Genomic DNA, 23,465 nt, shown 5'->3' with positions numbered 1-23,465 from the left:
CTATGGCTTTACCTGACCCAGTAAATGTGTCAAGAGATCCATCTCCACTTGTTGTTGTTGTTTCATTGTTGTTCATAGGCTCTGTTTTCACTGCAAGAAGAGACACTATATAGAAGAATAAGCAGACATAAGATTTTACTTCTAAATTTACACCTGAGTTACTATGCCAATTATAGCAAAAATATGTATACACTGGAAACATTCAGCACATTCTAAATGGAATCTACTACTACACAACCACAGTTTTAAAATACATGCATTTAGTCCCCCCCTTTTTAAAAAAATTGATATTTATTCTGTATAATGTAAATTCAGTGTTGATTGCAGCCATAAAGATAAATGGATAACAAAGTTATGAAAAATGTAATAGAATTGTATGTGTTCTGCGTAATTTTGTCTGTCTGTCTGTCTGTCTGTCTGTCTGTCTGTCTGTCTGTCTATCTATCTATCTATCTATCTATCTATCTAATGTAATTAAGAAATATGGTGAAAGAGGGACTTTCAAAGACTAGTGATAACTGAATTTCCATTGAATTATGATTGATTGCCAGTTATGAACAGAAATTGTGAATGTTCTGGAGGGCTTGCTTTTTTCTCCTGAGAATTTTAAGATGGCTTGCTGAGAACTGTAAGGGCAGGGTATGGAAAGTAGCATGCTGCCTAGGCAACCACAGGATGATTTCGTTTCCCCTATCATTTTGGGTTTTTTAAAGACTGTTTTCATATTATCCTTCCCTTTATTGTATACAATTTTTTTCCTATCTTAGAAAATACCAGGTCAATTAATTGCTTGAGTCATGAAACCAGGGTACTACTTTGTAAATTACACTTCTGTTTTAAAGTTCAAGTCATGTCAATAATTAATAAGCATGTACAAGCAGAGCAGCTGTCTCTTCTTTGGTTAGTCTGAGGAATGCAGACTATGAAGAATACAGATCAGCACATAAATTTGTAGTATTCTTAATTTAAATTACAAACTAGAACATTGCCAGAGACAAGAGAGCTATCCATTATCATAAATCTGTACATTGAGCCTCACCCTCAGCTAGGTGTATGCCAAAAAAAATATATATCATTTTTTCCTATACAGGTCTATTGAACCCAAAAAATATCAGTATTCCCGAATACCAATATCAGTTTTGTATTGAGATTCAGGTAAATATTGTGGAAATCTGAATTTATTTGGCTCATTTATACACTATGTGAACCATCCCCATAAGGTATAATGTAGAAGGGATTTAAATCTTAAATGTTTGCTGAGTTCACTCACCGAGTCATGCCACAACAGCGCGATTCTGTGAGTGAACTCAACAAGCATTTAAAGTTTAAATCCCTTCTGAGTTCACTCACTAAGTTGCGCCGCTGTGGTGGTGTGAACTCAGAAGGCATTTAAAGAGACTGTCGTTATCCTAGCCATGCCTGAATAAAAGCCAAATAATATTGGCTTTTATTTGGGTGCTGCTATTTTGGTAGCCGAATACAGATCTGATTTCTGATCTTTTTTGGTTGAATAAAAACCCAAAAAACCTGATAAGGTATTTTTCAGGTATTTATTTGGCTCAGTATATACCGAGCACACACCACTGCACTCAGCATCTATCTTTGCTGTCAGCTGCCATTCGTTTTTCCTATCATCATCATTGAACCTACAGCTCAAAGGCAGAATATGCTAGGTTCCTCACTTTTTTTTAATTTAAGGGAATATCGCTACTTGAAATAATAATTCTCTTTGAAATGAGTGAATGGTTGTAATTCATCTGTTGTGTACAATCCAAATAACTTTCCTTAAGGTAAGTTCTGTTGGAAAGATATCACAATTTTTCCAAAAGTGCAACTGATCACTGAGAAAATGTCAATTTCCCTAACTAGCTGGTCTTATCCCTGTGATTACTAGATGGAATGTAGCTGGTCCACATAATGGATATCTAAGCTAAAGCATGCCCTTGAATCACAACTAACTCATGTTGACCACATGAAGTTCCATCTCATGGGTTTTCAAGTGAAGTGAGTAAGCAGAGGTGTTTTGTTATTGCCTACATTTGCAAAATCTTCCTTGGTGACTTCCCATCCAAGTACTGACCCTGCTCTAACAAAATTAGGCAAGTCTGGGCTATTAGGGCTGCTACAATAATCACTTACTGGATGGTAATATTTTCTGTGGGAAGGAAGACAGTGTGTTATAGCCTACTCTCATTAAATCTTGGAAGCTAAGCAGGGTCAATACCACCAAGGTAGACTCTGCAGAGGAAGGCAATAGAAAACCACCTCTGCTTGTCACTTGCTTTGAAAGCCTCTTGCTAGTGTTGCCAGGAGTTGGCTGCGACTTGGTGGCCTATATATACACACAGGAATATTTCTGTGTTTTAAGTGGGTGGGGCTGTATCCAGCCACGTTTTCACAGGAAACTATTGGTGATCCCAGGCCCAAAAGATGTCTGGCTGCCCTCAGCTAGAGCCTCAGCTCTCTACCTAGTGATATTCATGCCCTGTGTGACCTAGTTCAATTCTCTCTCATGCTCTGCTAACTTCTGGCAGCCCCTTATGATCTACAGAAATTTCATGCCTGAAGTCATGGGACCTGTACTGATGAATAAGTGTGCAGATTGGGGTACTGTAAGGATCAGGCAGAAAGAAATCATTATGCCTCTCTCTTCTGTCAATAGAATTGCATTTACAGAAGAGGCAGAGCAATTTCACCTCATTCTCTCCCCTCCCTGCAGCACCCTGCTCTGTATTCTGCATGGGTAGTTTCAGGTGGGAGGTTAGAAGAGTCTGCAGAAAGCAGGAATTTCAGCATCCCATGTATGCACAGCAGGATACTGTATGTTTTCAGTAATACTGTTCTAATATTATCTGTTTTATTTAGTTTTTTACTCAGATTGTTGCATAATTCTGGATTTTATGTTACCTCAAAAATAGAATGAGTTGAATCCAGACTAAATTTTCCACTAACAGAAGGGGAAGGGGGATTTCCATTAAGTCCCTGTTCCAGCTGCAGACCCCTGATTGGCTGCTTATGTTGTTCTTGAGGCTCCTCTGTCTCCCAGAAGCAACATCTTGGGGAGATCAGTGAGCTGGTGTGGGAGGGGGAGGCAGGAAAATTCTGTTCTACTGAATTTCCATGAGCAGAAAATATTGTCTGGATCCACCCCGATGAAACCAGGATATGAATGTATGAAAAAACTCTCAATAAGCCCATACCATTTTGTGCACCTGGGATTTTTGACTGATGCATTTTTAATGTTCTTCAGAGGCTGAATGAACTTCTAGTGTTTCATTCCAACTAATCTATCCCTTAACAAAAGGGACTGTGAGCACCAACAAGACTAAAAATGCACCATCTTTTTTGTTTTCCATATAGTTATAAAAACTCTGTATATAGACTCCACACTCTCAGTAAAAAATTTTACAGATGCCAAACGCTATACTGGCAATTCAACTTACAATGGAAACTTGATGGCAGGAATAACAAATCCACTGATTAAAAGGCTAACCATTTGGAATATGAGCATGGTTTACAGATTTTTATCTGAACAGTTTTCTCTCTGCTGAGATACTGTTTTTCTGTTTTATTTATCATAATGTGTAACTGTAATTGCAAGATTTATTATTGTGTTTTATTATTGTGTTTGCTATAAACCGCTGTGAATCACAAATAGGTGAATACATAAAGCCCCCTATACACTTTTTAAACACTTAAGACAAACATGCTTTTTCTCTTTTCCCCCCTTTTTCTATTAGTGTTTGATCTGGGCTAAGATATGTAGTGCTACAAGATGTTAAAATATTTTTATGTTTCAGTTTTATTGTATGCTGTGAAACAGAGGAGAAACCATTGGTGTTACAGCTGGAGTTAGTGTGTTTGTAAAACCCAATTAGGTATGACTATTTATTACAGAGACAATTAGCTGCAATATTCTGTCCTGCAGCCCAGTTGCTGCTAGGCACTGAAAGAACTTCCTAGTTTCCTAATCCATTACAATGCAAGAAGTATGACAAGCTGCCTTACTGTGAAATTGAATCATACAGATAAACCCAGTATTATGTTTTCAAACTCAAAGATCAAAAGGAAGAATTTTCTAGCACAGGGATGCCATGCATGGGGTGCTCCTGTAATGCAGTGGGTGGGGTGCTAGGGTTGGAAATGAGACCAGGTTAAAACTTCTGTTCAGCCAGTGGCAATCAGTAGATGTTACTGGGCAAGTTACTGTTTCTCAAGACTGTGATCCCACACACATTTACATAAGGATTCCTTCCAATATATTTCTTAGCACTGGCATTTCAGCCAGATCTATTACAAAAGTAGGATCAAATAAGATGCTAGACTGTAACCTGTCCACAAATCAAAGGCAGTGTGGGAAAGAACTGTATTAAATAAAAAAACACACACAAACTGTACTGTTTTAACCTGGACTACGCTGAACTGCAGGCTCTGGAAGGTCAGTAGTTCAGCAGTCCAAGACCCGGGTGCCGCAAGACAGGGAGAGCTCCTGTCTCTAGTTCCAGCTCCTGCCAACCTAGCAGTTCGAAAGCAAGAAATTGCAAGTAGATATAGGTACCACTTCGGTGGGAAGGTAACAGCGTTCCGTGCGCCGTGGTGTTTAGTCATGCCGGCCACATGACCACGGAAACGTCTTCGGACAGTGCTGGCTCTTCGGCTTTGAAACGGAGATGAGCACCGCAACCCTAGAGTCGGATTCGACTGGCTTTCGAGCAAGGGAACCTTTACCTTTACCTTTACTACTCATATGGTTTGTGCTTGATTTAAGGCTGCTTAAATCGACTCAGATTGAATTACGTCATAGTGCTGAACAGGGCTAGTTGCTTGTGCTAGGCTATGTTACATTTGGAAACAGCATTCTTGTGGAAAGTTCTCTTTCTTCACACTGTGATACATAACAGGTCCCATCCCCCACATCTACAGCATAATAAATACCACAATAAAGTTGTTTGGTCTTTAGCATGAGCTATGATATCATGAAATGCAAAATAATTTGGGTATCATTGACTTGTCAATTAAATATCCCAGCCTATAAATTGATCTACATATTAATTCTAGTGAGTATTTAGTTAAATAAAATCAGAATTACAGTGAAGCATATCAGAAAATTTATTTAAGGGGGGGAAATTGAAAACTGACAAGTATATGCTGTCAGTGCAAAAAGCCCACAATTCCTTCTCTGATCTAGAAGCTAAAATGTATTCAACTGCCTCACCGCACTGATACAAAGTTCACTGAATTATATCTTCACTGCATGTCACCATGAAATTTATTAATTGCTCATATGCCTGTAGCACTACATTTTGTAAGGATAAAAACAGGTTGCTTACCTGTAACTGAGGATCTTCGAGTGGTCATCTGTGCATTCACACCTCTGGGATATAGTGTGCCTGCGCCAACACCCAACCGGTATAATGGAAAGCAAAAGGAATTTTCGTGCCCACTCCCCGGTCACGTGCCAGGCTCCACTGCGCATGACCAAGGGAGGGGCACGACAATCCCACCAGTTCCTTCTGACCGCTGCCCTCAGTCTCCAAAGAAAGCAAGGAAGGACTGAAAACAGAGGAGAAGGAGGGCGGGTGGTGTGAATGCACAGATGACCACTCGAAGATCCTCAATTACAGGAAAGCAACCTGTTTATCTTCTTTGTGGTCTCTGTGCATCACACCTCTGGGAGACTGACAAGCAATGCCCACCTACCTGGAGGAGGGAGCTGAGGTCCTAAATCTGCACCACCTGCAACACCGCTCGTCCCACAATTGAACGCTGATGAAGATGAACATCGAGGGCATAATGCCTCACAAACGTGTGAGGCGTGGCCCAAGTAGCTGTGTGGCAGATATCTTCCAACGACACACCTTGCAGGAAGGCTGTGGATGCTGCCACTGCCCGGGTAGAGGGTGCCCGTAGCAGACCTGGGAGCGACTTCTTGGCTAGCATATAGCACAACTTAATAGTCTCCACAATCCACTTGGATAGACGTTGGGACGACAGCTTCTTCCCTTGAGAGGGTAGAGCATAAGAGACAAACAGGGGCGGAGATTTCTGAAAAGGCCGTGTTCGATTTAGGTAAAAGAGTAAAGCTCTTTTGACATCCAACGAATGAAAACAGTGTTCTTCCTCCATTGAAGGAGACGGAAAGAACACTGGAAGAACAATGTCCGCTTGCAGGTGAAACTCAGAAACAAGTTTCTGCAGGAAAGAAATATCTGGAGCCAACGTGACCCCATTATGACGAAAACTCAAATAAGGTGGGTCACAGAGGAGTACCAATAACTCGCCCATCCTCCTGGTGGAGGTAACCGTGACTAAAAAGGCTGTCTTCCATGACAAAAGCTGTAGACTACAAGTAGCCATCGGTTCAAATGGTTTGTCCATGAGCCTTGCAAGCACCATGGGTAGATACCACACTGGCATGGGTCTACGTGATGGGGGAAGAGGTGGGTCAGACCTTTAAGAAACTTTTTGGTCTGGGGGTGAGAGAAGACAGAGTGACCATCAATCATCAGGTGATTGGCCGAAATTGCGGCTAAATAGACCTTCATCGAGGCACAACTGAATCCTAGGTCTAAACGAGACAATAAGAACCCAAAGATTGCCATGAGGTCAGATGACGGTGGTGGCAATCCCAATGAGGTAAGGTAAAGACAAGAATTTTTTCCACTTCCCAGCGTAAGAAACTCGGGTAGATGGTCTGCAACAATTCAATAGGACATGATCTATTCTGTCTCTGACCGATTGAAAAGGATCCCCCAGATCACGAGCTTGAGACGTTTCACATCGTGATGCAGAATTTGACCCTTCTCTGCGAGGAGGAGGTCTGCAGCCAGGGGAAGGTGAACGAAGGAGCCCTTGGATAGGTGGAGCAGAGTGGAGAACCAATGTTGTCGGGGCCACCACGGTGTCACTAAGAGGCAGCGTGGTTTTTCCTGCATTAACTTGACTAGTAATCTGGGTATTAGAGGAATCAGAGGAAAGAGGAACACATGAAGATGTGACCACGGAACCAGAAGACCATCTCCCAGAGATAGGGGATCTATCCCAGCTCTGGAGCAGAGCAGGCAATATTTTCTGTTGCTGCATGTAGCAAACACATCCACCTCTGGATGGCCCCAAAGGCGAAAGATTGGGTGAAGATAAATCCAATTGAGCTCCCACTCATGCTCCGCTGCCATTCCTCTGCTCAAGAAGTCTGCTTGAACGTTCAGTGTTCCTGGCAGATGAGTGGCCCTTAGGAATGTGTTCCATGATTGACACTCGACCCATAGTTCTATGGCTAGGCGACATAGCCCCCCAGGAGATTGTACCCCCCTGTCTGTTGATATAACACAGAGCTGTGGTGTTGTCTGTCAGAACTGTGACCACTTGCTTGGTCACTAGGTGTTGGAAAGACCTGAGTGCGTACAGCACTTCCAGGAGTTCCAGAAAATGTATATGATTGTGTGCTACATGCGACTCCCATCGACCCCCTACACAAAGACCCTTGAGATGTGCCCTCCATCCCCAGAGGGATGCATCTGTAGTCAGCGTGAGTGTTGATGTGGGTGGATGGAATGGGGCTCCTGCTAGGAGATTCACAGGATCTGTCCACCAAAGCAGAGAGCCCAAAATGGATGGTGGGAAGACAAGACGAAGGGATTGGGAATGACTCTGCATACGAACCATAGCTGCAGAGGTCTCATGTGCAGTCTGGCAAAAACAATGGCATTGATGGTGGCAGCCATCAAACCCAGCAGCTGCTGGACTCGCTTTGCCGTAGCATGTCCAGACTTGCGAAAGAGTCACTAGATCGACAATGTCCCCTGCTCTCTGAGGAGTGAGAAAAGCCTTGCAAACGACAGAGTCTAGGATAGCTCCTATAAACTGCACCCTTTTGGTGGGAAGTAGCATTGACTTTTTTAGATTTACCTTGATGCCTAAGGACGTCAGGACGGTCAAGGTTAGGTCTACATTGGTGAGCAGGGATGCCTCTGAATCTGCTACCAGTAACCAATCGTCTATTTGGGAAATATCTGAACTCCTTTTAGACAGAGGTGTTCCACAACTACCACCATAATTTTCGTGAAGACCCGAGGGGCTGTGGTAAAAACAGGAGGGCTTTGAATTGGAAATGATGGTTGCCTACTGCAAATCGGAGGAAACAACAGTGGGTAGGGTGGATGGAAACGTGGAAGTAAGCATCCTTGACGTCCAACGTAACCATCCATGTCCCTAGATCTAGGAGTGGAAGAATGGACTGTAATGTTGTCATCCTGAACTTTTTGTATATGATGATAGAGTTAAGGTTCCTGAGGTCCAGAATGTGTCGGAGGCCTCCATCCCGCTTTGGTACCGTAAAGTAACAAGAGTAGAAGCCCATTATGGGTTGTGCTGATGATACCAGCTCTCTCTTTTTTTTTAACAATTTTTCAAAATTACATAGTATTCATTATATACAATGTGAATACTTTTACAAACAAGTTTGTTAAGCAGTTTATGTTGTTCAGTTGCACAGTCGAGTCCGACTCTTCGCGACCCCATGGACCAGCTCCCGCCAGGCCCTCCTGTCTTCCGCTGTCCTCTGAAGTTTGCTCAATTTCATGTTCGTTGAATCTATGACACTGTCTAACCATCTCATCCTTTGCCGTCCCCGTCTTCTTTGACCTTCAATCTTTCCCAGCATCAGGGTCTTTTCCAGTGAGTGCTCCCTTCTCATTTGGTGGCCAAAGTATTTGAGCTTCAGTTTCATTATCTGGCCTTCCTGGGAACAGTCAGGGTTGATTTCTTTTAGGATTGACTGATTTGATCTTCTTGCAGTCCAAGGGACTCTCAAGAGTCTTCTCCATTGCGCTCTCCTCTTTTACCCTGAGCAAGAGGCTCTTTAGGTCCTCTTCACTTTCTGCCATTAGAGTGGTATCGTCTGCATATCTGAGGTTGTTGATCTTTTCCCCAGCAATCTTAATTCCCGCTTGTGATTCATCCAGGCCAGCATTTCGCATGATGTACTCTGCATATATATTAAATAAGCAAGGTGACAGTATACATCCTTGTCGTACTCCTTTTCCTATGCTGAACCAATCAGTTGTTCCATATCCGGTTCTAACTGTCGCTTCTTGGCCCTTATACAGGTTTCTCAAGAGACATGTGAGGTGGTCTGGTACTCCCATCTCTTTAAGGACCTGCCATAGTTTGTTGTGATCCACACAGTCAAAGGCTTTAGCATAGTCAATGAAGCAGAAGTAGATGTTTTTCTGGTACTCTCTTGCTTTCTCCATAATCCAGCGAATGTTGGCAATATGATCTCTCGTTCCTCTACCTCTTCGAAACCCAGCTTGTACTTCTGGCAGTTCTCTATCCATGTACTGTTGAAGCCTAGCTTGTAGGATCTTGAGCATGACCTTGCTAGTGTGTGATATGAGTGCAATTGTGCGATAGTTTGAACATTCTTTGGCATTGCCCTTCTTTGGGATTGGAATGTATACTGACCTTTTCCAATCCTGTGGCCACTGTTGCGTTTTCCAAATTTGCTGGCAAATTGAGTGCAGCACTTTAACAGCATCATCTTTTAAGACTTTGAATAGCTCAGCTGGAATACCATCACCTCCACTAGCTTTGTTGTTAGTAATGTTTTCTAAGGCCCATTTAACTTCACATTCCAGGATGTCTGGCTCGAGGTCAATGATTATACCGTCGTGGTTGTCAAGGACATCGAGGTCTTTCTTAAGCGGTACATAAATAAAAAATAAACCATTTTTTTATATTGCTGATTGTCCGGAAGAATATCTTTACTTAACAAATAACTAACCACTGGGTACAAAGTCGTTACAACTATTTTGTAATATTTATCAGGAGATGCATTTGACATTTTTATTGATAATTTATACATAACAAACAGTTCCCATATCTTATTCTACCATTGGTGTAAGTTAGGAGACTTCTTTTCTAGCCATTTAATTGCCACGAGTTGACGTGCTGCTGCTAATAGGTAAGCTATTAACTTTTGTTTTTGTATTTACTAGGTCGTGGCCAAAGTTCCAATAGGATTATTTCAGGAGAAAAATCTATATTCGTTATTTCTTTAATTTCCACTAATATGTTTTTCCAAAATTGTTGTATTATAGAACAAGACCACCAACAGTGTATAAAATCAGCTTTCCTGCCACATTGTTTATTACATAATGAGCTATAATCACTGTTGATTCGAAAAAGTCTAATTGGAGGAATATGCCATCTCATAATAATTTTCGATATCAGTGTATTTATGGGGATTATTTTTGATTTCCTGCTATACCCTTCCCATATCCTTTGCCAGTCTTCTTCATTTAGATCAATTTTTAGGTCATCTTTCCATTGTTTTTGATATAATGTGAGTTTTTCTTCTCTATTACCACTTATAATCTTATAAATTGAAGAAGTAAGATTGTTAGGTTGTTTAAGATCTTTTTTCCAAAAACTGTTCTATTGATGTAAGTGTGCGCTCCCTCATCACTTTCAGGGGGGGAGAGTCTAACAGATGTCTTATTTGGAGATATTTATACCAGTGCATTTTATATTTATTTTTTTCTTCTAGTTGTGCTTTTGTTGAAATCTCTTGTTTGTTTAGGAAATGTGAAATTTTTGTTATACCTGCTTTCTGCCAAGTTTCATAATATTCCCAGTCTTTTCCAGGGATAAACCATTCTTGCCTAATATAAGATGACTGACTTGATATTCCTGGGGCTAAATGAGGTTTCCATTTATACCAAATTTTCAGCGAGTTATATAAGAATGGGTTTTGTGTTTGTTTACATTTTTGTAAAATTTTCGGGTCCCAAAAAGTTTCATACAGTGTACATGGTTGTAGGTGTTCTAATTCTATATGGGACCAGATTGGAGACTTTTCCAGTTTAGCACTCATTAGTAGCGTGCTAATGTTAATAGATTCACACGTCCATTGTAAATTTGGTATGCCCAAACCACCCCGGTCAATTGTCCTGTATGCTGTAGTTGCTCTGATTCTTGGTTTTTTACTTGCCCATAAAAATTTGTTAATTTCAGTTTGCCATTTTTTAAATACTTTGTTGCCTAATGAAATGGGTAAAGCTCTGAAAAGAAATTGGTATTTTGGTAATATGAAACTTTTAATTAGATTTATTCTATCATTCCAGTATTTTGATTCCCATTGTTTTAGGGTTGCCTTAATTTCTGAATGTAATTTATCAAAATTACATTTCATCAAATCTTCCAGATTAGATGGGATGTAAACTCCTAAATATCTCCATGGATTTGTTGGGGGGTTTAGTTGATACTCTTTGCTTATATCTTTTATTAAGTTCTCCTTCAATTGTATCGGGTGAATTATAGTTTTTTCTTTATTAAAGCTAAGGCCTGAAATAGTTTCAAATTGTTTTAAATTTTTAAAAATTTCACTCATCGAGTCTTTAGGCTTTGTTATATATAAAATGATATCGTCCGCATAAATATTGGTTTTATGAGTTATGTTTCCTATTTGGACACCATGAATATTTTTATTGTTTCTAATATATTCTACTAGGGGTTCAATGGCTAAAATGAATAATAATGGGGAGAGGGGACAACCCTGTCTCATCCCTCTATTTAAATAAATTAGGTTTGACAAATCATTATTAACTTTAATTTTTGTAGTAGGTTCTTTGTATAGAGCTTGAATAATTTTTTGAAAATTGGTTCCAAACTGCATTAGTTTAATTACCTCTTGTAAATAGTTGGCTTCGATACTGTCGAAGGTCTTGTCCACGTCCAGGAACATCATCAAGGCTTCTACTGAATTGTTTTCACAATATGAAATAATGTTTAAAGTTCTTCTTATATTTTCCATAATATTCCTCTTAGGCAAAAAACCAGATTGATCTAGGTGTATATAGTCTGGGAGTATTTTTTTGAGCCTATTAGCTATAATTTTGGTGAATAATTTTCCTTCCGAATTCAATAAAGAAATTGGTCTATATGCTGTAGAGAGTGTGGGGTTTTTACCTGGTTTTAAAATTAAGACCATTTCCGATTGGAGCTGGAATTTTGCCTGATGTCAAAATTTCATTGCATAAATCTTCTAAAGGACCTATTAAAATAGCTTTAAAAGTTTTATAAAATTCTGGGGGATATCCGTCTGGACCAACTGCGGTATTGTTTTTTTGTTGATTAATTACCTCTATTATTTCAGCTTGCGTGATTATACTGTCTAGATACTCTCGATGAGGATGTGAGAGTTCCTTTAATAAGTTATGTTCCTTCATAAAGGAGGCAATATTTTCAGTTTGAATATTTTTGGTTTCATAAAATTTTTGTAATATTTTTCTAAAATGAGTTTAATGTCTGTATGTTCAGTTGAGATTTTGCCATTCAAGTTTTGCAGAGCCTGAATTTGTCTTGACCTTAATTTGTCTTTAACTTTCCATGAGAGTAATTTTAAGGTTTTGGAAGATTTTGTCCAATATTTTTGTTTGATAAACAAAAGATCTTTTTGGATTTTTGAGTTTGTTTCTTGTTCTAATATTTTCCTTTCAGCCATTAGTTGTTTAATTTTTTTTGAGAATTGTTCTGTTTGTGTAACAATTCTAATCTTTTTATATTGTCCTGGGTCTGTATTAATTGTTTATTTTTTTCTTTTTTCAGTTGAGATGCAATGGAAATTAGTCTACCCCTAAGAACTGCCTTCATTGCGTCCCATGTGTTTTGGTGTGAAGTATCCAGAGGATCATTTTCTTTCCAAAAATTTTGTAATGCCTCTGTTATTTGATTATTAATTTCTGGATTCAGCAATAAAGATTTGTTCAAAGTCCATTTTCTTTGTGTTTTGTCTTTGTTTAACCAGTTTATTTCACAAAATGTAGGGTGGTGGTCAGACCAAACCTTGATTCCTATATCAACCTCTTTAGTGAGATTTAGTAATGAGTGTGAAATTAATATAAAATCAATGCGAGTGTGCACATCAAACTTTGATGAGTAAAAAGTATAATCTCTTTCAATTGGGTTTTTAACTCTCCAGATATCACATAACCCATGTGATCTTATTATATGTTGGAGTTGAGAGGATGAGTTATTATTTTTCTTTTGTACTTTTTTTTGTATAGATCTATCCATATGGTAGTCTAAAAGGTAGTTCCAGTCCCCCCCCACACAATTACCTCGCCTTCTTGAAATTCTTGTAAAAGTTTTAATGTGTTTTGGATGAAAGCAATTTGCGTTTCATTAGGAGTGTAAACTGAGCCTAAGGTGATCAGCTTATCTTCCAAAATTCCTTTTATGAAGTTGTATCTGCCATTAGGATCAACCAATTCCCCTTTCAATTCAAAGTGTAATTTTTACTGCCGTAACTCTCGATTTGGAGGAGCCTACTGAAATGTATTGTTCTTTGTACCACGTTGATTTAATAATTGGGTGAACATTGCTTTTCAAATGTGTTTCCGCAATAAAATACAATGTGAGAAGTTACATGCCTTTGCTTGAAATTATTATTCAGACCTCACACGTTCCAAGACATTATCTTCAATGTTTGAGTCATTTTCCCAGAAAACAATAGTAAATGCACAAAATTATCAATATGCTATATAATTCCAATATAAATCTGCAACACTTAAAACAAAATGAATTCAACTGTTTTATAATAACTCCTGTAATATATATTTGACCAGTACCTTGCTTAACTTCTTTTAACTAAACTAAACTATCAAAAAAATAAAACCTTTTACACCCTTCCCCGCACTCTTTGTCTCAGAGTGCCCTGCTAAATCCTACCTCTATCCTGTTTTTAGAGGCTTCAACCTTTAACAACTCTCCTTCCAACCCCCCACCCTCCCTCCCTGTTTCAACCAGCTAAGCATATAAGACACATTAACAGAAATACTTTTTGTATTTTTTCAAACTAAGGTATTAATGACACAAAAGTTAGCACTATTACAACTTTACTCTGTGGGTGTTTATCTTCTAAAGTAAGTTGCTCCCGCTTTTGGTGAATTAAAGACCGGAATTTTGGTGGCTTTTTGTGGAGACAGTTCAAATTCTATTCTTCCTTTGAATGATGTCTTTGAAGTTTCCATCGGTTCCTCAAGTTGCAAGACTTTCAATATGTAAAGGCCACTGTCTTTGTCCGAGGCGAAGTATTGTTTCCCTTGGTGAATCACTCTAATTTGTCCAGCTGATGTCCATCGGTATTGAATCTTATACTCTCTCAGTTTCAAAGTGGTGTCTCTTAGCTGTTGTCGTATTTTTAAGGCTTCTGCAGGTAAGTCAGGGAAAACGCTGATTTTTGCATCTTGGAATGTTAGAAAGCCAAGCTCACGAGCCAGTTTCATTATGGCATTTTTTTCTCTTAAGTCAGCCAGTTCAATCAAAATGTCTCTTGGATATTTCCTATTAGGCTTGTTTGGATTTCCAAGTCTATAAATCTTAATGGTGGAAAGCTGTTTGTTGTCTTCTTTGTAAATTAGAGAGGCCAGCCACGATGGGATTGCGCATATCAGATTTGCTTCTTCTTCAGGGTTTTCTTTGTACCCTCTTAATTTCAGATGGTGCTTTCGTGCCTCAGTTTCCAGAGTCAGTACACGTTCTTTCATGTACTGTTGTTCTTTTTGTATTTCTTGATTTTCAGATTGTAAGGTGGTGCCCAATGTACACACTGTTTCAGCAGTAGCTTTAGTTGTTTCCAAAGCTATTGTTAGTTGATTCATCTGCTCTATTAACGGTTGTAAGGCTGTATCAATTTTCAAATTAATCTTATCTAAGACCGAGTTTTCAAACACTTAAAAGGAATTTTTTAAGGTAGCCTGAAGCGCTTTCAATGTTACCGGTTCTTCCTGAAGGTATTTCTTTTTGCTTTTGTTGTCGGCGGCCGTTTTGAAATGCATTCAATCGATTCTGCAAAGGCTAAAATTTCGCTTTTTTAACGCTTATCCACTCACTCTTATGATCCCCACCACGTCCGGAATGCTTATTAATTCGATAGGTGCTGCGGGTATTATTAATTTCGTGCTTTTAAGTCATCCGCATGGGAGATCGGGTGAGGTGAAGACAGAGCGTCGGATTTAGGCGTCCATGCTGTAGCGTTCCGACGCCACGCCCCCGGTACCAGCTCTATAGCATCCTTGCTTAGGAGAGTTGGAACCTCTTCTAGGAGGACTGCTGAAGGCGGTGTGACGACGACGTGGGTGGTGGAAGGGATTTGGGAAAACTCTATCAGGTATCCCATTCTTATTATTGAGAGGACCCACTGGTCCGACATAATGGACTCCCAGATCGACAGGTAAGGAGACAAGCATGTAGGGAGTTGGGAGAGAAGGTGTGAATCAAAGGCTCTGTTTAGTGTTCTTAGCAGTTTTGGTTCTAGATAGATAGACAAAAACTTGGGTTTTCCATCGTAGGCCTTTGCCAGTGTGGCTCAGAGGAGGATTTAGACGATGATCTACCTGACCATTATTTGGACCATGGTTTTCCCTTATGCAGTTTAGGAGGAGGTGCAACCCCTAAGCTGCGAGATGTCTTGATGCTTTTGTCAAGCTCTTGAAGTACTGCATCCATGGTGGAGCTAAAAAGTCCATCACCTTCGAATGGAAGGTCTTCTACAGTGGTTTTAGTTTCTGGCTGCAAGGCGGAGGAATGTATCTGCGTAAGGCGACTGCAGAAGTGAGAGTCTTTGCCGCTGTATCCAGTGAGTGCTTGGATATGTTAAGTTGATGTTTCGCCAAGAGCATCCCCTCTGATTGGATGTGTCTAGCTTGGTGCCTACAATCATCTGGGAGGGTTGAAATAAATTCAGACATTTGTTCCCAGAGGGAATACTGATAACGTCCCATGCAGGCTGCATAACTGGAGGTTTTGATACCCAGAGCTCCAGCCTTATAAAATTTTCTGCCGAAAGAATCAATTTTTCGTCCCTCTTTATCTGGCTGCATAACTGGAGGTTTTGATACCCAGAGCTCCAGCAGTATAAAATTTTCTGCCGAAAGAATCAATTTTTCGTCCCTCTTTATCTGGAGGTGTAGAATGAGTACTCTTGCCCTTGGTCGAGAACGTAACCACTAACTTGGGCTTTGGATGAACGAAAAGGAATTCTGCCCCAGATTCTTGAATCTTATACATATGATCCAACCTCTTATTAGAGATTGATACAGAGGAAGGATGAGTCCAGGGGGCTTTAGCTGTTTGCAAAAGGACCGACATCATGGGAAGGGCAACCGCTGTTGAAGTGTCCATTTGTACAATATCAAAGACTGAGTCCGTGACTGTCGGCAGAGGCTGGATGGTCGGCAGAGCTAGTGTGTGAGCCATACGTTTAATAAAGTCCCCAAAGGGTTTAACGTCCTCCGACAGTGAAATAGGGAGTTCGACCTCGACTTGTTGCTGAGGGGATGCTTCTATCGGTGGATGGGGACTCTCCTCATCCGTGTAAGAGCTGGGGGAGCTGGACAGATTTGAGGATTCGGAGAATGACACTTGGAGGATCAGTTCTAACTATGTATGGGAGTTTTCGGTGCCGACGGCTGAAGACCTGGACCTCTAGTTATCGGTCTCAATTGGGAAGGTTTAACGAATTCCGGTGCCAGGGAGGGATCACGGTACCGAGAAATTCTGGACAAGGAAGACTGGCGATCCTACTCCATGGGGGGACAAGGGAGCCACGGCATCGATCCCGAAAAGGGGTAGGCTCTGTAAAAATATTGCCATTGGCGCTGATCCCATGTCATGGGTGGAATAGGCGTCGGAGATTGATCTCGCTCATCGGGGATGAACCGAGGTGAAGGGACGACATTATGTGTCCTTCGATCTCAGTGCAGGTTCTCGACATTGGGTGATCGAGGAACCTGAGTCAAGACCAGCTCCTGGTCGGAGTCAAGGGACTGGATGGGGCATAGCGAAGGTGACCAAAGTGCACCTTGTGGCTGCCCTTGGCTTGTTGAATCAAGTGAAGCGGCTATGAGAGAGCCTTTCTTGTGCTTCTTAAGCTTGATAAGCCGAACGTCCTTGCCCTCCTAATGTTTTTTGGAAGGAGTATGGGCTTTGGACTGTTGTGCCTGAATTGGGCGTTTCAGTACCGATTTTACGGCATCGATGGAGGTCAACGTCGAAGACATGGTGATTGTCGCTTCCGATGCTGGCATCGACATCGATGCATGTCTGGACGTCTCCTGAGATGAGGGCGTCACTGGAGAGACTGTGAATTCCACCAGCGCCAGTTGCAGTCTAGCAGCCCAATTTTTCCTGGTCTGCTTGGAGAACTTGGAGCAATGGACGCAAGAGTCTACTCAGTGCGATTCCCCCAAACATAAAAGGCAAAGAGAATATCCGTTGGGGGGGGCCGATCTTACTGCTGCACTCCAAGCACCATTTAAAGAAACCCCACCACACGGCCATAGGCCGGGGAAAAGGGGTGGTAGAGAAATAAAGTCCAACAAACACTATCTAACTGAAAAAACTTTCCTAACTAACTAAACTTGAATAAAATGAGGCCTAAAGGCCCAAAAAAGTATAGTTTTACCGACCGAGGTGGAGAGAGTTCTACCAGCGCGGCAGTCAGAAGAGAACTGGTGGGATTGTCGTGCCCCTCCCTTGGTCATGCGTAGTAGAGCCCGACACGTGACCGGGGAGCGGGCGTGAAAATTCCTTTTGCTTTCCATTATTCCTTTTGCTTTCCATTATACTATATAGTGCAGGCACACTATATCCCAGAGGTGTGATGCACAGAGACCACAAAGAAGGTCTATAGGTTTAGATTCAAGTAGGTAGCCATGTTGGTCTGAAATAGCAGAACAAAGTTTGAGTCCAGTGGCACCTTTAAGACCAACAAAGTTTTATTCAAGGCATAACCTTTAGTGTGCATGCACATTTCTTCATATACAATGAAATGGAAGTTACCGGTCCATGCATATAGGTAGAGGGTGAGTAGTAAATTAGCATACAACATAATGAAGATATTTAAAAGATTCAAGGACCAAACAGGAATAACAAGCTTAGTTTATATGGTTACCATTTGTTTGGGTTTAATTCCAGGGGAGAACACAGTGAAGGAAATAAATATGTCAAAATTGAAGATTGATGGGCAGATTTATCCCTAATTGTGGAATTCTGAGAGTAATTAACAGAGACCCTGCCTAAAGTATGGAGGCAACCTTACAGTATCTTCTTATTTGAAGTGGGGTGATTGGTTGTGTAGAGTAGAAACCAAAGAAATACATTCCAACTTACAATTCCTCATTACATTACAGAGGGCAGGAGATATACTTTACACAGCCAATCACCCCACTTCAAATAAGAACATGCTGTAAGGTCGCCTCCATGCTTTAGAGGAGACAGATAGATTGGATTTATACCCTGCCGTTCACTCAGAGTCTCAGAGTGGCTTACAATCAATGTTCCCTCTAAGCTCCACAGAAATTCTACCTCATGAGCAAAAAAAGCTAGAGGCATTAGAATTGTGAGCAAGTATACATTTGACTATTGTATAAATTAGTTTTTTAGATTACTTCTATAACCTTATAAAAATCTCAGAATAAAGTCTTTTAAATTATATTTAAACTATATGTTAAGAATAATTTAAACATTATGAGAGAAAACAGAATCATGTCAAATTTCACCCACACCTTTCCACTATATTGGTAGACCTGTCCTCCGGAGAAGAGGTCTACCCACCAGTTTCCACTATATTGGTAGACCTGGCCTCCGGAGAACAAATCTACCATACTCTTTCCACCATATTGGTAGACCTGGCCTTTGGAGGTCTATCCACCCCAGTCCACTATATTGGTAGATCAGGCCTTAGACCATTGCCTTGTGCTGAGCCTTAAAAAACATACCAGCACTTAGGGGAGGAAAAACTCTTGCAGCCTGCTTTAGGGTTTTTTTTAGTGAAATATGACAACAAGCATTACAGGTCAAGTATAACAGAGGAGGAGCAATCACTGCCAGAACCCTGCTTAACCTAACAGGAAGTTGCTTAAATGCTATTAACCTGTCCAAACCACTTATTTATCCAAATATTTATATCCCACTTTTCCTTGTGACTCAAGGCAGTTTACAAATCATACTGAAAAGCATAATAGGGGTGTGCAAAAAAAAAATCATTTTCCCCCAGCTCCATTGTAGCCTATGGGGACCATTATAGTCAATAGGCCCCATAAGCTATAATGGAGAATTGATCTGGGTGTATCTGGGGCTCTGGGGGGTATTTTTTTAGGTAGAGCATCAAATTTTCAGCACAGCTGTTGGTGCCTCTCCTCACCCACCCACCCACAAGTTTCAAAAAGATTGGACCAGGGGTTCCAATTCTATGGAGCCCAAAAGGAGGTGCCCCTGTCCTCCATTGTTTCCAATGGAGAGGAAAAATGTCTTATGAGCAGAAGCTCACAACCCCTGAGCTGCCTGTTAAGATTTTGTGCACCAGCACCGCCTGCCTCAACTTAGAGGGAACTCTGCTTACAATCTCCTTCCCTACCTCTCTACACAACAACCCTGTGAGGTAGGTGGGGATGGGAGAGCTCTGAGATAACTGCTCTTGACAGAACAGCTCTGAGGGAACTGTGATTGACCAAAGGTCACCCAGTTGGCTGTGGGGAATCAAACCCAGTTCTCCAGATTAGATTCTGCCACTTTTAACCACTACACTAAACTGGCTTTCACTTTGGGGAAGAAGAGTGCATACACACAGAAGCTTATTCCTTGAATAAAACCTTGTTGGTCTTAAAAGTGCCACTGGACTCAAACTTTGTTATGGATAGCCCTATATACAGATATTTATTTCTATGGAAAATTTTTAATGACTTTTCCTTCACTGCTTCAGTGGCACTAGACTGATCCTGGGTCTGTAATTTGGTAACGATAGCAATGTAAAGGGAAATGGACTTGTACTAATGTTCCTGTATAAGAAAAGCCTGTTTGCTTCTTAAAGGCCAAAAACAAACAGAAGATATTCACACTAAAAGGAGGCTTCATGGCGTTTATAGAAAAATGGTCAGCTACTTCAAAACTTCTGCTCAAAAGCAAAACAGCCATCCCAAGTGATCACCATGGATGAAACTATGCAATATCGGTCACGGCATGTCACAAGAAGGGGTTCCGATTAGCAGAAGAATGTTGTTTGATGACAAATCAAAAGAACAAAGCAAACTATTAGATATTCAACACAACAATAATTAAGACAGCCACACACATGCACTGTACCAGGATCGCTCATACTTGTTGCAGAAGAGGGAGTACTGCAACTCAGCAACCAGTCTGCAGTGTTTAAAACAGTCATGTTGTCTCCTGAGAATTGGAATGGCATACAATGGTTCATTGTCTGAATATCTGCTTAATGTACATGAATATCTTTCATTGCAAAAGGGGGAAACACATTTCACTAGAATGTTTTTAATAACTACTGGGGGGGGATCATTACATACAGTTTAATAGCTGTTTTTGGTTGTGTAATATCTACTATGACACAGAAGGACCTACATGGGTTACATATTCATTAACAGTTTTTGGATTCCATGCCAGGAAAAAGTTTCACTGCCGTACTATCAGCAAGAATGTTACCTAAACCAGGTACATTTACCTGTTTAAATGTATTCATGTTATTGGGGGGGGGATGAAATTTGCATGGGCAAACCGATTTTAGTCCAGTTGATACAGGTAAACAACTACATATACAAATGAAATTGTACCAAACTGTATGCTACATGCACAAGTCATTCATACTATGCAAACCAGGATATACAGTGTAGTCAAAAAGCAATAAACTGTTAATAGGCACTGTGTTATTATACTATAAAGCAAATGAGATTTATTCCAGATAACAAGTGTAAGCTTCCAAATTTTTCCTATTAATTTCTTTATGCAGAAACCTCTTTGGTGCTGATTCTTTTCTCATGTGTACCTAACGAGAGAGCTTATGGGACAGTAGCAGATTACGTGTTTTGCATATATGAGTTCCATTATTCAGTCTCTCACATCTCCTCTTAAAAGATTCTGAGATAGCAGGATTGGGAAACAAAAAGGTATATACAATATACAATAGCAAGCTAGGTGGACCAATAGTTCGATTCAGTATAAATAAGAGGAAGATCCCCACAAGAAAACAAAACCACACAACCCAAAGATAATATGAAAAAAAACCCAATATGGATAACACATCGCACAAGACGAAGTCATGAAAACACAGACGAGCAGTGATGATAACCAAGGGAAAACATTTGTAAAAGTATTATAGATTCATGAATTCAGCTGCCTCCACAGTTGTGTAAATCATCTTTAAAGGAATATTGCCTCTGGAAAGAACTGCTTTGTAAAGGTTTTTGACAAGGTGGTCTTTTGAAACTTGATACTATCTGGATTTTCATTCATTGTTGTGAATGTCCAGAATTGTTATGCATGTCATTTGTTCCCTATATACCTATAATGAACCTATAAATAATTAAGATATAAATAAGATATAAATGATTAAGATATTGATAGCAATGCATATTTGTCCTTGTTCATATTTTATGGCTTTACCTTATTACCATTATTATGTTGATTGTTATCATTAAGAGATGTATCCACCATGATATGTTTTCAGATTATCCTTGGATCATGTAGTTTCGTTTTATTGTTGACCCAATAAAAGGCAGAATACATGTTCATATGGTAGGCATCCAAAAATATTGATATTAATGAACTCACCTGTGCAAAATTAAAGTGGATGCTAATGCTTTATATATTTTTCAGTTTCAATTTTCCTTTAATAAAGGTATATTAAAAGATACATACAAAATAAATGGTAAAATTATTTTGTTTCAGGCATCCAACCAAGCTGAACTTTAGCACACTATGCTTTTGTTCTGGGATCACCACTGAGTTAAAATCCTACAGACTGAAACGAACATATGCTATGTTTATCAGGTGCCCTGACCTGGATAGCCCAGGCCAGCTCCATCTCGTCAGATCGGCGAAGGGAAGCTAAGCAGGGTCGGCTCTGGTTAGTAATTGAATGGGAGACCACCAAGGAAGATCAGGGTCATGATGAAGAGGGAGGCAATAGCAAACCACCTCTGAACGTCTCTTGTCTTGAAAACCCCACAGGGTCGACATAAGTCAGCTGTGACTCCATGACAAAAAAAATGTTTATCAAATGTAGGCTGACTAGAGAAGAACCTCTGCTTAAACCTTGCCATTCCTGTAACACATAGTGCTTTTCTCCACTTGAATCTTCAGGCTGGCATTGGGAGTTTTCATGCCACAATGCTATATAACTCTTCATGCTGAAGTATCACATGGAAAATGTTGGTATGTATTAAAGCAGAGAGAATAAAGCACCAATATGCAGCCTATTACATTCTGACCTTCCCCCTGGTTACTGATTCATGCCACTTCAGAAGGCTTCCTAAATCTCAGGAGTCACTCTTTGGAGAGTGCAAGAACAAATTGTTAAAGAAAGGAAGAACTGGGAAAGATCCATTCCATTAGGGGAGCTATGATCATGTTCCTTTAAATCTAATCTATGTCTATCCTGCTTTTGCATGGAATTTTAATGGTATCCCATACAGATTTCTGATTAGGTCTGCACATACATAGCATCGATAATTCTACAGTGCTGCAGACTTTATCTATAGTTGTTTTTTGATGCTGCCTTATGTAAGACAGTCTGAGAGCTGACCAAAGATTCAACCTGATTGCAGAGGCCTAAAAATAGTAAGACTTCAGCATCTTTATGTTAGTGAAATTAAGGTAGGCACAAGGCTTGAGGCTGGGCAGTAAAATGGAAAAAGCAATTAAAAAGGGAACAGCAAGTTTAAAATGCAACCCAAAGTATAAGGTAGGAGAAACAATCCAAGAAAGATGCGACTAGTATGTAAATATAGTGAAGGTGAGTCTAGAATTGGTAGAGGTGGAAGATGAACAGAGGTATGGTCTGTAGGAGTAACACAAGGATATACAGGAAAGAACAGAGCAGTTTTAGAGGCCAGTGGGTAGTCAGGAAGCTAGCCCTTTCCCCAACTCCTCCTAGCTTACAGATAATTGTAACATATGATATTACCTTATACATTATTGGTCCATCTATCTTACTATTGTCTACTCTTAAGAGCAGCCTTCTAGAGACCCAGTTAGGGAAAGGCCTTTTCCAACACTTGCTACTTTAGATCATTCAACTGGAAGTATCAGAGACTGATAATGGAATCTTCTGCTAGGAAAGTAGGTGCTACACTCATTCCCTGAATTCATAATTTTCTTTACAGTCCTATACATAATTACCTATCTATATTCTATTAGCCAAGAGGCCCCCTCTGTGTGGATACTTATTTCTGCCAACAGAGGGCTCACTCTCCCCAACAGCTTTTCCTACATAGTCATGGGCCTTCCTAAAACTGCAGAAAAATCCAAAAAGTAAAAAAAAATCCCTTCAGGGAGGGTTGAATTCACCCCAATACCTTTTGAAATGGCCTCTGCAGGGATCTAACTCCAGACATCAATGGTGAGAGTTTAGAATGTTTTTTTTTTGGGGGGGGGGTTCTAACTGTTTC

The 23,465-nt window shown here is 40.2% G+C and overlaps 1 protein-coding gene across 1 annotated transcript in view; it reads right to left on the bottom strand.

Annotated features, from left to right (window-relative positions):
- Positions 1-23,465, bottom strand: part of LOC107110185 (eyes absent homolog 4-like) — a 232,426-nt gene that overhangs the window by 83,620 nt on the left and 125,341 nt on the right. The window contains exons 5-6 of the mRNA XM_015410923.1: positions 20,161-20,229; positions 13-105 (exon numbers count right to left, since the gene is read on the bottom strand). Of these exons, the coding sequence (XP_015266409.1) occupies positions 13-105; positions 20,161-20,229 (162 nt within the window). The remainder of the gene's footprint in view (positions 1-12; positions 106-20,160; positions 20,230-23,465) is intronic.

This window comes from Gekko japonicus, unplaced genomic scaffold, assembly GCF_001447785.1.
Source record: "Gekko japonicus isolate JY-2015 unplaced genomic scaffold, Gekko_japonicus_V1.1 scaffold192, whole genome shotgun sequence".
In the NCBI taxonomy this organism is placed as follows: Eukaryota; Metazoa; Chordata; class Lepidosauria; order Squamata; family Gekkonidae; genus Gekko; species Gekko japonicus.
The sequence above is the reverse complement of the archived record's forward strand: the minus strand, read 5'-3'. Positions and strand labels throughout refer to the sequence as shown.